The 14,491-nt window shown below is 42.7% G+C and overlaps 1 protein-coding gene across 3 annotated transcripts in view; it reads right to left on the bottom strand.

Moving 5' to 3' along the window:
• Positions 1 to 14,491, bottom strand: part of wdfy4 (WDFY family member 4) — a 168,148-nt gene that overhangs the window by 13,948 nt on the left and 139,709 nt on the right. For all 3 annotated transcript variants that reach the window (XM_036960203.2, XM_036960204.2, XM_036960205.2), the window contains exons 57-63: positions 12,326 to 12,550; positions 12,038 to 12,158; positions 3,731 to 3,888; positions 3,396 to 3,554; positions 3,108 to 3,287; positions 2,156 to 2,359; positions 1,478 to 1,568 (exon numbers count right to left, since the gene is read on the bottom strand). In XM_036960203.2, the coding sequence (XP_036816098.2) occupies positions 1,478 to 1,568; positions 2,156 to 2,359; positions 3,108 to 3,287; positions 3,396 to 3,554; positions 3,731 to 3,888; positions 12,038 to 12,158; positions 12,326 to 12,550 (1,138 nt within the window). The remainder of the gene's footprint in view (positions 1 to 1,477; positions 1,569 to 2,155; positions 2,360 to 3,107; positions 3,288 to 3,395; positions 3,555 to 3,730; positions 3,889 to 12,037; positions 12,159 to 12,325; positions 12,551 to 14,491) is intronic.

Below are 14,491 nucleotides of genomic sequence, written 5' to 3'. Positions count from 1 at the left end.
CGGACATTCCTCTGGCTGTTGTGGGTTCTGAGAGCCGTTCTCAGATTATGCTTTTTCCGTAAAGTTTTTTTGAAATCTGACACAGCAGTTGCATTAAGGAGAAGACTATCTTTAATTCTGTGAATAACACTTGTGTCTTTTAACAATGTTTTATTATGAGTATTTCCGCAAAATCACCGGATGTTTTGGAATCAAAACATTACTGCACGTAAGGCGCCAATGTAAACTGGGATTTTTGGATATAAATATGCACATTATCGAACAAAACATACATGTATTGTGTAACATGATGTCCTATGAGTGTCATCTGATGAAGATCATCAAAGGTTAGTGATTAAACTTATCTATTTTTCTTTGGCTGGAAAAATGGCTGTGTGTTTTTTCGACTTGGCTATGACCTATGTTGTGCTTTAGCTGTAAAGCATTTTTCAAATCGGACACGATGGGTAGATGAACAAGATGTATATCTTTCATTTGCTGTATTGGACTTGTTAATGTGTGAAAGTTAAATATTTTCCCAAAAATATTTTCAGCGGAATGTTGTCGAGCTAGCAGAACCCCTGCGCTAGAAAGGTTAATGCAGGGAAACTTAAATCTGTTTCACCAAACTTCTATCAGCATATTAATGTGCAACCAGAGGAAAAATAACTCTGGACCACCTATACTCCACACACAGAGATGCATACAAAGCTCTCCATTTGGCAAATCTGACCATAATTCTATCCTCCTGATTCCTGCTTACAAGCAAAAATCTAGTCACAGATGTAGCAGATGCTAAGCTACAGGACTGTTTTGCTAGCACACACTGGCACAAAGGGCACATCTCTCCTGGATAGGCTGGATAGGATAGGCTGGATAGGCTGCACTTCCGCTCTCAAAATCCATGCCATTATAAACTGCGATACCGTTAAAGACCTGCTTTTTGTGTGTCTTTAAACTTCCCATTAGCGCTATTAAAGGACACACTTCAAATATTGCCACCCCTCCCACCTCAGCGCAAGCGAGCTGATGTTAGACAGGTATATTGCCGAACATAGCGTTAGGGCTGAAAAATGTCAGTGAGCAAGTTTCTACATGACGAAATGCAAACTAACGTGTGTTTGACACTAGTACTACCTGAAAATAGAGCCCTTTAAGTGAGTTGTCCAAATTCTTATGACACCTTCAAATGGGGGTACTAGATACATAAAGTGCTTTAATTTAAAAACTCTAAAACAGATATGTATAAAAATACCCTCAAATAAAATGTGACATTTTGTTCTGTCGCCTCATATGAAACATTTGATCTCAAATCCAAAATTCTTCAAGTATAGAGCCAAATTAAAAGTTTTAGCTTCACTGTCCAAATGTATATCTGGGGGAGTGTAAAAGCACTTATTTGATTATGAACCAGAAGTGTTTTAAAAAATCATATTCTTCTCATTTGAGGAATAATTCTGTCTTGTTGTTATTAGCATGAAATTAGCATTAGCATTACCGTCTGTGGTCATTGCAGACTGATCCTGTCCTGGGGATGTGGGCTGCTGTGGAGGATCAGGTGATGTTCTAGTGTACTCCGTCCTCCAGATCTGTTACACACAAAAAATCCAACATAACTGAACGCATTAAAGACAGACACACATGCACATAGGCACGTGCATACACACGCAAACCTCCCACAACACCCTGATGCGCATGCACACACACACAAACAAACAATCAGGCCGTGTCCGAATACTCGTATTTGTGTTCTAAGTAGTAGGCTGATAAGCTGTGCGATAATATAAGGTTTTATAGTATATGAAATCTCAACAATTTGATATGATTTAAATGCCAGGATGTCAAACTCATCTCTGCCTTTCAATTTAGTAGAATCCGCTGCAAACTAGTGAGACAAACAAAGTATTTTCAAACCCACGTGTGTTTGACATAAGCTGTTAATTAAGCTGATAATCATATAAGGGGACGCATTGTACAAAATGAACGAATTTTGCATTATTTGACGCATTCTCATTATTATTTGATGCTTACGGCATACATTTCTACTAAACAGTAAGTTATAAATAGTATTTAGTATGATTAGTACACATTAGGTAGTTTTAGTAAGTAGTAGGCAAGACACACATACATACATTGTCGAATAAGAACTAGCAAACACACACTCTCACTCTCTTACCCTCACTATCCCGTCAGCACAGCCAGTGACTATAACGTTTTGTGGATCCCACTCGTGTCTCTGAGTGAAGCAGACAGACAGGATGTCCCCATCTGAGCTGCAGGAAGTGACATCAGAGCCACAGGATGTGTCGAGCCAGGTGAGTAACTGACCCTTCATACTCCACAGGTACAGGACCGGCCCTGCACACGATGCTATCTCACCCTGAAGGAGAGGGTTAACATACACAGGTAAAAAGGGTTGGCCATGCTACAAATCCCCAAGTGCAGAAAAGACTACGGGAGGCTCACCGTACTACATAGAGCCATGACTACATGGGACTCTATTCCACATCAAGTAACTGATGCAAGCAGTAAAATTAGATTTAAAAAACAGATAAAACAAGTAACACATTATGGAACAGCGGGACTGTGAAGCAACACAAACATTGGCACACACACACAGACACACACACACAGAGACACACACACACACACGGCTATAGCAGCAACTAATGGGGATCCATAATAAATACAAATACAAACAAATGAGGGAATGAACGGAAAAGTGTCTCTATCAGTAACCACACACATGGTAGACCTATGAGCACCGAGCATAGTAGAGGATGTGTGTGCAGCCAGAAAAGGAAATCCTCCCTTCCTCATTCTGAGTTCCAGGAATGCTCGTGCAATAGACTGGCTAAACGACGATGGTCCCTATGTACTTGTGTGGTACTTTAAAAAATATTAGTTTATCAGTCAGCAGGCAGGATCCAACAGGATCCCACTGAAGAGAGAAATAGAAAGTGGAAAGAAAAGCGATAGACGGATGCAAAAGGAGGTATAGAAAGAGGTCAACTCTCAGATGTTGTTGATAGTTAGCACATGGATTCTGGACTTTGTGGGGGGAGAAAAAGAGAAAAAATAGAGAGAGATAATGATGTGAAAGAGGTAAAAAGAGAGTGTAGACTCACCGTGAGGTCATTGATAGCAAGTGCTGTGATGCTAGCCTTGTGTCCAGGTAGCTGAGTGATGTAGTTGAGTTCCTCAAGGTCCCACAGTATACAGGTCAGGTCACGCGAACCGCTGGCTATCACTCCATGAACCTCAGACACCGCCAGACACGTTACTGCATCGGTATGACCATACAGCGCCTGGGAGACCAATATGAGATTCACTTTATCAAACACACACACATTTTACTGTGTATTGGGCTAGATACATTCTCACACCACATCACTCTCACACCACATCACACACACCTGTCTGAGTTTCATGTGAGTGAGTTTGTCCTTGCTGATGGAAACATCCCACACACACACCACTGAGCTGATCCCAGCAGTGACTATGGTAGCTTGGTTGGGACACGCTGCACACAGCATCTTCCCCCAGTCACACATACTCTCACATACAGCAAAGGTCTAGGAGAGGGAAATAGAAATACACACACAAATGTTAGTCATTGTCTATGTTGGAAATGGTTTGGCCAACTTTAAAGCTTCATGTCATGTTGCTACCTCATGATGGATGGATGGCAATCTACTTGAACATTTGTTAGTGTGAGTAAGTGAATAAAAGGCCTCCATAGTGTACATACTTTCTCAGTGGTGTAGTGTCCGAAGGAGCAGGAGTTATCAGGGAAGCCCCAGGAGAAGTAGACATTCCACAGAGGAGGGATCAGTAGTCTGTTCTTCTCTACGACCAAAACCTCTTTGTCCAAACAAACCACCTGGCCTACTGGACCACGAAGGAGCTCTGAAGGGGAGGAAGAGAAGATAGGGAAAGGGTGAGGAGAAGAAGAGATCGGGATATGAATAGAAGGAGGTAAAATAAGTCCAGAGGGACGTAGGAGAAGTTTGTTGTTCTCTAAGATAAGAACCTCTCTGTCCCCAAAAACTATCTGGCCTACTGGGTCAGGCAACAGACAATAGAGAAATCAGAAAGCAACTCTGGTAGCTTGCCTGGACTAGCGGTAATGTCGCAGCCTGGGCACACACACACACGCACACGCACACCTCACTCCTGTACACACATCTGCACCTGTACACAGCTCATCTGTAAATAGCCCACCCAACTACCTCATCCCCATATTGTTATTACATTTTTTGCTCCTTTGCACCCCAGTATCTCTACTTGTACATTCATCTTCTGCACATCTATCACTCCAGTGTTTAATTGCTAAATTGTCATTCGCCACTTGCCTATTTATTGCCTTACCTCCCTAATCTTACTACATTTGCACACACTGTATATAGATTTTTCTATTGTGTTATTGACTGTATGTTTGTTTATCCCATGTGTTGGTTGTGTCGCACTGCTTTGCTTTATCTTGTCCAGGTCGCAGTTGTAAATGAGAACTTGTTCTCAACTGGCTTACCTGGTTAATTAAATAAAGGTGAAATCATTTTTTATTTTTATTAAATCCCCTTTTTGGCTTCCTTGGCAACCTCCACGGGAACCTTTCCCCAATAGAATCTTTACTCCATGGGAACCACACCTGTTGGTTTTCTCACAAACAATCGCAACATTGTTTAAATAATATATAGAGCTGCTCTGGTATATAAAGCTTTTTTGAGGCCTTGCTCACAACGACCAAACGATATACTGTATGTGATGAGGCTCTTGATCATATCTTTGATCATGACACTGGTGAGGAGGAGTAAGACCTTGTTAAACTTAGACACAAAGTAGTCTGTGGTAAATAGCACAATGTTTCATCTGAGTATTTGTTATAGTCAAAATAATCCATGTATTATGCTTTTTTTAAACTCAAAAACTACTTGTATGAGCTCAGGTCAATGAGGCTTACAGGCCATGAATAGCAAGTAGAAGTTCAAAACGTGTAATCTTCACAAGAACTTAAGTTGATAAAAAGATCTAACACAACATTAGGTGATAATATATGTATTATTGTGGATTTATAATCACCTATAATGGGGCGGTCATTTTGAACCGGGAACACAGAATTAATTAACAAGAAAGGAACACAACAGGAGGTTTAAGCTTAATGTACCAGGAAAGGCAGTAATAGATTATTGGCTTCCAAAACCCACAATGCCGACAAGGAAAAGTCACACCAAAAAGCCAGACTTACGGAGTGAAAGTTTAGAGTCTGAGGACGAAGACGCGGTGCTAGCTTCATGTGCTAGTGGTGGAAGCAGGACTGAGGCAATAAACACGTGCATTTAGCTCCGAAATCCTCAAGGCCATCAAAGATATCAATGTATAATTCTACATCAAATTTGAAAATGTACTGTCTGCAGTAGACAACGTTAAAATTGAAGTCAAAGTATGTGCTGGGCAAATCTCTCAGGCTAAGGTACGCATCTCTGGAACCGAAGACAACGTTATAGCCATGCAGGCAACGACCACCGCTCTTGTGGAAAAGGTTGAATCGCTTACCTCTAAACTAGTTGATTTGGAGGGCCGCAGCAGGAGATCGAACTTGAGACTAGTACATCTCCCTGAAGGTGCTGAGGGGAGCGATGCTTGCTCATTCCTAGAGCGGTGGCATCCTGAGGCCACTCCGCTCTACTTTTATCATTGAGAGAGCTCATCGGAATTCTGGCCCATGATACGTCCTCAACGCACCCCTGAGGGCTTTGATAAGGAAGTTCTTAAACTATAAAGATACGATGCACGTGATGAATGCAGCTAGGGCGAAAGGGAGAGTACTCTACAAGAATCGGTAAGTTATGTTCTTCCCAGATCTCTCCATGGAAGTCAGTTCACAAGCAGCAGAAACGCTTCGACAGTGTCAAGCAGTGGCTAACGGGCTAAGGCTATCCGGTATGGAATCATCTTTCCAGCGCGCATAGGGGTCTCCCACGGCGATTGTTCCTACATTTTTGAAACACCAGTCGAGGCGGGAAAGTTTCTTGAGAAGCTAGGCAGGAAGTACCAAGTCAATGTGTGGGGGTACAAGTTAGTTCATGTAATTTGTACATAGGTAGGTAGACTAGGTAAAGTGACTATGCATAGATAATAAACCCTGAGTAGCAGCAGTGTAAAATCAAAGGGGGGGAGGGTGTCAATGTAAATAGTCCGGGTGGCCATTTGATTAATTGTTCAGCGATCTTATGGCTTTAGGGTGGAAGCTGTTGGGTCTAGACTTGACGCTCCGGTACCACTTGCCTTGCGGTAGCAGAGAGAACAGTCTATGACTTAGGTGATTGGAGTCTGTCCATTTTTTAGGCATTCCTCTGACACAGCCTAGTATATAGGTCCTGACTGGCAGGAAGCTTGGAACCAGTGATGTACTGGGCCATACGCACTAAACTCTGTATTGTGTCACCTCAGTCATCCATCTGGCTCCACGGACTTGTGAATTTTGACCTGTTTAAAGATCTTGCTCACATTGGCTACGGAGAGCGTGATCACACATAGTTCCCTTTGTATTCTGTAATAGATTGCAAGCCACATCCGACGAGCTTCAGAGCCGGTGTATTAGGATTCAATCTCAGTCCTGTATTGACGCTTTGCCTGTTTGATGGTTCGTCTCAGGCAATATCAGGATTTCTTAAAAACGTCCAGATTAGTGTCCCACTCCTTGAAAGTAGCAGCTCTAGCCTTTAGCTCAGTACAGATGTTGCCTGTAATCCATGGCTTCTGGTTGGGATATGTACATACAGTCACTGTGGGGACGACGTCGTCCATGTAGTTATTGATGAAGCCGGTGACTGAGGTGACACACTACTCAATGCTATTGGATGAATCCCGGAACATATTCCAGTCTGTGCTAGCAAAACAGTATTGAGCGCGTCACTGGTACTTCCTGCTTCAGTTTTTACATGTAAGCAGGAATCAGCAGGATAGAATTATGGTCGGATTTACCAAATGGAGGGCGAGGGAGAGATTTGTATGCGTCTCTGTGTGTGGAGTGAAGGTGGTCTAGAGTTTTGTTTCCTCTGGTTGCACATGTGATGTGCTGGTAGAAAGGAGCTAAAACAGATTTAAGTTTGCCTACATTAAAGTCCACGGCCACTAGGAGCGCCTCTTCTGGATGAGCTTTTTCTTCTTTTCTTATGGCCTTATACAGCTCGCTGAGTGTGGTCTTAGTGCCAGCATCGGTTTGTGGTGGTAAATATGAAAAATACAGATGGAAACTCTCCTGGAAAATAGTATGGTCATCGCGCACCAGTCTGTGTTGACAAAAACATTTGCACAATAAGCACTTGTTATCTCTCAAATACATCGTTACAGTTGTTGTTAGCTAGTTAGCGAATTTGAGCCATATTAGCATTGACATGAAATCACTCAGAACAAGACGAAACAAGCTGAAATGAGCCATTTACGATTCCCCTCGTGGCAGGTTCTTATCATTCATGCTAGCAATCTGTCCATCCAGAATCACAACAACATGCTCACTTCTGTTGCACATCGTTCTTTTGTGACGTTGCAACTAACCACCCATCTATACAGATTATCTTATCTCTCATCTTCAAGCCCCCCAGGCGATGGAGATGGTTGGTGGATATCACTCTCTTGCTTACAACCATCCCTGGCGGTTGCCATTATGCAAGGATCGTCGGTCCCATGCGCACAGAAAAATGTACCACCCTCACCTAGCACTATGACCTTCTGGGTGTGGCCCATGAGAGGTAAAGACTGAATGCGACAAATATGCCACTTGATATCATCAAAAGCGCCACTCTTTACATTCACTGTGGAAATTAGTAATGCTCTTCTGAGAAGTGATATGACCTGAACAGATCATTTCTGTCAACGTCCGTTTAAACCACTATCTTGGCCTGTCATGCAGGCTCTGATAGTTACACAGTATGGTTATATCAAATCAAATCAAATTGTATTGGTCACATACACATATTTAGCAGATGTTACTGCAGGTGTAGTGAGATTTTTGTGTTCCTAGCTCCAACAGTGCAGGAATACCTAACAATTCACAACAATACAAACAAATCTAAAGTTAAAGAATGGAGTTAAGAAATATATAAATGTTAGGAAAATCAATGTCGACATGGCATTGACTAAAATACAGTAGAGTAGAATACAGTATATACATTTGAAATGAGTAAAGCAGTATGTAAACATTATTAAAGTGACTAGTGTTCCATTTATAAAGTGACCAGTGTTCCATTTATAAAGTGACCAGTGATTCCATGTCAATGTATATAGGGCAGGAGCCTCTAAGGTGCAGGCTAACGATGGCTATTTAACAGTCTGATGTCTCTTGGTCACAGCTTTGATTCATCTGTACTGACCTCGCCTTCTGGATGGTAGGGGGGTGAACAGGCCGTGGCTCGGGTGGTTCATGTCCTTGATGATCTTTTTGGCCATCCTGTGACATCGGGTGCTGTAGGTGTCCTGGAGGGCAGGCAGTGTGCCGCCGGTTATGTGTTGGGGAGACCGCACCACCCTCTGGAGAGCCCTGCGGTTGTGGGTAGTGCTGTTGCCGTACCAGGCGGCGATACAGCTCGACAGGATGCTCTCAATTGTGCACCTTTAAAAGTTTGTGAAGATCTTAGGGGCCAAGCCAAATTTCTTCAGCCTCCTGAGGTTGAAGAGATGCTGTCGCTTTTCACCTTCTTCACTGCTCTCTCTGCTGTTTCCTGAAGTCCACAATCAGCTCTTTCATTTTGTTGACGTTGAGGGAGAGGTTATTTTCCTGGTACCACTCCGCCAGAGTCCTCACCTCCTCCCTATAGTCTTTATTGTCATTGTTGGTAATCAGGCCTACAACTGTTGTGTCGTCTGCGAACGTAATGATTGAAATGGAGGCATGCGTGGCCACGCAGTCCTCCACTAAGGAGAACAGGAGGGGGCTGAGCACGCACCCTTGTGGGGTCCCTGTGTTGAGGATCAGCGAAGTGGGGGTGTTTCCTGCCTTCACCACCTGGGGCTGACCCGTCAGGAAGTCCAGGACCCAGTTGCACAGGGCAGGGTTCAGACCCAGGGCCCCAAGCTTAATGATGAGCTTGGAAGGTACTATGGTATTGAAGGCTGAGCTATAGTCAATGAAAGAGTATGCGCATCACTTGCGCCTAGTCTCCAGGCGCCTAGTCTCCAGACATTTAGCCCAGTCTTGGGACTTTTCTACTGCGCTTGAGGCTTCCTGACAGCCGATGGAAAGTGCGGAGAGGTAACACCTCTCCTTCTGTGCAGTCTGCCCGCCTGCAAGCGAGTGAGCTGCACGACATATCAGTCCACAATTCGTGCCTACAGTTGCCCCGGGTTCTCCTAGGTTACCTTGTTACCTGACCCCAACTTTTATGCACAAGGTTAGCAACAACTATGCTTGTTTCGTCTTAACTTGGATGGAGCGAGAGTATTGGAGAAGAGCTAGAACTACCTCTTTGTTTCTTGGGCACCTTCCTGCAAGGGGAGGCCTCTCTCTCACTGTTCTTTTGGGTAGAGGAGGCTGTTATGTTGGAAAGAATGACAGCAAGGGTTGCGGCCCGGAAGGGCTCATTCCATCAGAAGTATGACCACTTCTTGGGCACCATTCGAAACCCTAGAGGTTGGTGGCACCTTAATTGGGGAGGACAGGCTCATGGTAATGCCTGCAGCGGAATTAGTGGAATGGTATCAAATACAACAAACACATGCTTTCCATGTGTTGATGCCATTCCATTCATTCCGTTCCATTATTATGAGCCGTCCTAAACTCAGAAGCCTCCGCTGGTCCAAAAGCATCTCCTTCAACAATAGATTATCACTATGGCTATTTGAACCACACCTGATACATTTATGAGGTTTTTACCTGCTGGATGTCACTGCACTTTTGTTGGTATATACTTCCTTAGTGTCAGAGCTTCTGAAGGGTTGGAAATAGTCTGGCTTTGGAGAGCATGTCTCGATATGGGGGTAGACTATTTCCCCATAGTGAGATATCAAAACAATATATTTCAAATAGAACTTAGCTTTACTTGCATAACCATGGTTCTATGATAATATGAGTGAGATATTTCACTGTGTTTCCTTGCTCGCTAGAGCACAATGAAGAGAGGCATGATAGAGAATTACCAGTCTGTCAGTCTCCAACAGACTGTGATTGGTACTTTAGTTATAGAATCCACTAAAGCAAATCCCCATAGTGATATATCTCACACATATTATCAGAACCAGGGTTACGCAAATAACATTACAGTTTAAATTTAGCTATTGATTTGAATGTTTTTTTCTTTAGTGTTTGGCACCATTTTGATTTGAGTTGGTTTAGTCCTTGAGCTGGTTGAATTGCTGTTATTCCTTACGATATAATATGGACTGATAGACCGAGTTATTCAGTGATTCAGACAATCATACTGTCACCAGTTGTCTCTGTCTTGCAGTTATGTGGATGTTATGGGTGGCCTTTACACGACTCCCCTAGAACTCGTTATAGGCGGCAGGTAACCTATTGGTTAGGGGTTGGACTAATAACCGAAAGGTTGCAAGATCAAATCCCCGAGCTGACAAGGTAAAAATATGTCGTTCTGCCCCTGAATAAGGCAGTTAACCCACTGTTCCTAAGCCACCGTCATTGAAAATAAGAATTTGTTATTAACTTAACTGACCTGCCTAGTTAAATAAAGGTTAAAATGTTTTTAACTCCATAAAATCTCCTCGCGTTATTTCAGTCTCAGCCTCCAGTCTGTGTGAACCAGGTTGCACGCTCCCACCAGATTGTTTGTATCTGTGTGCTATATATTTATGGAAAGAGTTCCTTAGTAAACTTAGATGGCGTAGTATCGGCTACACTTAATCCCTGCCACCAAGTACATGGATCAAATTACCTGGGAAAATAATAATAATAGTCCTACTTCAAAACCATCACATGAAAGAGTTTCCCAACTTCTGCGGAATTTCATTCAATTAAATGAATATCCCATATTGCATTGCAGACCATACACTGCCACCCTGCCCTAGGGGATACACATACACCTTTATAAGGATCAGGATGTTTGTGTATCTGGCGTCCTGTAATTGTGCCTTTAATTGATCTTCTCCAACCTGGATGGGAAAAATATTTATTTTCCTATCGCCACCTTTACCTTCCAAATCCCCTGGAAGCAGAAAGAGCCTGGAGAATGTTTCAGCATTACCCTTAATAATATCCTTTAATATCACCTTAATATCTTTCTCTCTAGTCATCTCTACATGCTTCTTGTTCAGACAACACTCTGAGATGTAATATGCAGGGAGGTATGCATCGCCTCAACATACACACACATTCAGCTCATCTCCTTCAGAATGGCTAATCCGATTATTAAGCAAGGCTTCGCTGGTGGGTCCATCTCAATATTTTAGGTCCGTAGTAGCAGATCTGTGTGTGTGTGCTGGGTAAATTACCCTATGAAGAGTGTCTAGCCAACCTCTTCCTATTGCTCCCTATGGACCTGGCCCATCTAGTATATAAAATAATTGAGGAACGCTGTTAGATGAAATAATTGAGGTACAAAAACTTTATTTTGAAATAATAAGGTGAATGAAAATGATTAAATGCATGAGTCTTTCTTGCGTACACACACTGCATACGCTCGCACTTCTGTATACAAGTCTAGTTCTTTGTAACGCCTTTTAAATATTCACAACAGGAGATTGGTGGCACCTTAATTGGGGAGGACGGGCTCATAGCAATGGCTGGAACTGAATTTTTGGGATGGTGATCGAACTCATCAAGCACATGGTTTCCATGGGTTTGATACCGTTCCATTCATTATTATGAGAAGTCCTCCGCTCAGCAGCCTTCTGTGATTTCCACATAGTACTACAAACAATTCTTCCCCACAGGGAAAATAAAGTCAGAAAAGTAAAGCACAGCACTCCTGATTCTACTGTTTTGGGGTATTGTTAGAGAAGTGCTTGGATACGGTTTGTGTGGGATTGAATAGTGCTAGACAGTGTTTAGAGTGGTACAGAAAGTTTGAGTAATGTTATGATCGTGTTATAATTGGAACTTTACCTTTGAATGGTTGAATGGAGGGTTTGAGCTTGTCCAGTCTGAAGAAAAAGGGGGTTGGCTGGGCGGGTGCTGATCCCTCCTTTTTTGAGCCGGCACGAGGAGGGTGGGGCTTGTTGAACAGCTGAGGTGTCAAAGGGTAGAGGTCATTCATAGAGACAACCCTCACTTTGGCCATCACTGGCTAAATCTGGCACAAATCAAGAGCCAACTGAAATATACCCCATTTCTACAACCAGTACCTCCTAGATATGTGTAATGTTAGATTGTCAAGGCTTCTCTCCTTCCTACCTGTTTGGGAACCTGTCCAAAGTTATTGACATATCCCTGGATGGTACTCTTGATAAGGGGGTCTCTGAGTGCATCCTGCCCCCTTGTCCCTTTCCCTCTCTGGGCGTAGAAGTAGGGGTGGAATGTGTTGAGGGACTCTACAGCGGCTGGTCCCTGCTGGCAGTGCCCAAAGATCAGGTCGATCCACAGGTGGAGGTGGGAGCTAACATACTCACTCTCCAGAGCCTGGGGGACAGAGCAAAATAGTAAGATAAAACACAAACGCACATGCACCCACATACAGTGGTTCTTCCTGTAAAAGTTGTGTCATACTGCAACACACATTGAGGGCTGCCGCAGAATTCTATGGCACGTTATTTAATTGTCAACCATTGTTGTCATTAATATATATATATATATATATATATATATATATATATTTTTTTTCACCTTTATTTAACCAGGTAGGCAAGTTGAGAACAAGTTCTCATTTACAATTACGACCTGGCCAAGATAAAGCAAAGCAGTTCGACACATACAACAACACAGAGTTACACATGGAGTAAAACAAACATACAGTCAATAATACAGTAGAAAAATAAGTCTATGTACAATGCTATAATATAATGCTAGTTAGTGCTAGTATGACCACGAGAGGGCTTTCATCTTTGAGAAGCATGACTTTTTGTAATATTGGCTGTACTAAAGAATTTAAAAACGTTTTTTTGTAAGAACATGGTATATGGGATTGATTTTAAATTTAACTTCAAAAGTATGATTAATATTATGGTGTTTCTATGACAAACAAAACCCTGGCACTGTACAACATGGCCGTTTCCACACCCTAATTGTAGGCTAACCAACACCCAAACAGCGATTCAGTGAAAATAAAAATCTCATTGTTTTATCAAGACCAGTCCCATGCTTGTCTCAGAGCAGCGTGAAATGGTGCTAAAACAGTTACCCGGCAGGCTATTGCTTCAAATCCTATGTCAGAATGCCATTCATTGACTACAGCTCAGCGTTCAACACCATAGTGCCCTCAAAGCTCATCAAGGACCCTGGGACCAAACACCTCCTTCAGCAACTGGATTCTGGACTTCCTGACGGGCCGCCACCAGGCAAGGAAGACAAAGAATTAACCGCAGCATTGTCACAGAGGTGATGGAAGATTTCATCAAGCAGCGAGTGACTACTTATTTTGTTATGTTTAGGCCTATTTACATAGGCCTAAACATAACTGAACATTTATATTTATATTATTGTACCTAATGTTGGCTGTTAGGCTAAATGTTTTTTTTTCTTTTCCAAATGCAGACCATGACCCAAAACACACTGCTGCCCGGGTTTGCATTGCAAATGAGGGCATAAACTGGCTGAAGACGCCAGCAGAGTAAGTAGACCTTTATGTTGTAAAATATAAATAAATAAATAAAAGACCTACAACCCCTACGGTAGGCCTACAGTAGATCTCAAAATATGTATTTCATCTCTACATGTATAGGTCTCCTGATTTAAACCCAATCTAACTTGTTTGGCATCAACTGAAAACATGAGTCCGTAACTCTGCCACTCTCGCGGTGTTTCAGCGAGCTCTCGTGGGATTCGTAAATTTATATTTTTACATTAATCTCCTAGCTTGAAAAAGTGGTAGAATTGGCTAAATAAGTTACCATATAATGAGTCTTGACGGCTTTTTCGCAAAAATCTCCGACAACATGCCCAACAGAACTACTAAGAAGTCGACCAAAACCACCACCCCTGTGGATGTGCATGAGGAGCTAGCTAACGTTAGCGAGGCTAGCACCATTGCGGACACAGGCACAATGGACCTGGTGATTCAAAAGATGACTGATAACATTACTAAAGTGATCGATGCTAAGATAAGAACGGTCTTGGAAGCAATAGCAGGCCATTCAGCTGAACTACAGAGGGTTGTGGAACGTGTTGTTGAGGCGGAAGGAAGAATTGATGCAGTGGAAACTTCAACTACATCTATGGACGCTAAGATAAAAGCACTTGAGAAACAGGTGCGCGAAATGGCGGAGCACATTGACGACTTGGATAATCGAGGACGCAGATGCAATATTTGTGTTGTGGGATATGCTTCCTACAAGTAAGACATTATATCCTGAAGAGCACCACCTTAATTGGTAACCCTGATGTGTCTGTCATTGAAAGAATGCT

This window comes from Oncorhynchus mykiss, chromosome 23, assembly GCF_057628025.1.
Source record: "Oncorhynchus mykiss isolate SJ-2025 chromosome 23, ASM5762802v1, whole genome shotgun sequence".
NCBI classification, from domain to species: Eukaryota; Metazoa; Chordata; class Actinopteri; order Salmoniformes; family Salmonidae; genus Oncorhynchus; species Oncorhynchus mykiss.
The sequence above is the reverse complement of the archived record's forward strand: the minus strand, read 5'-3'. Positions and strand labels throughout refer to the sequence as shown.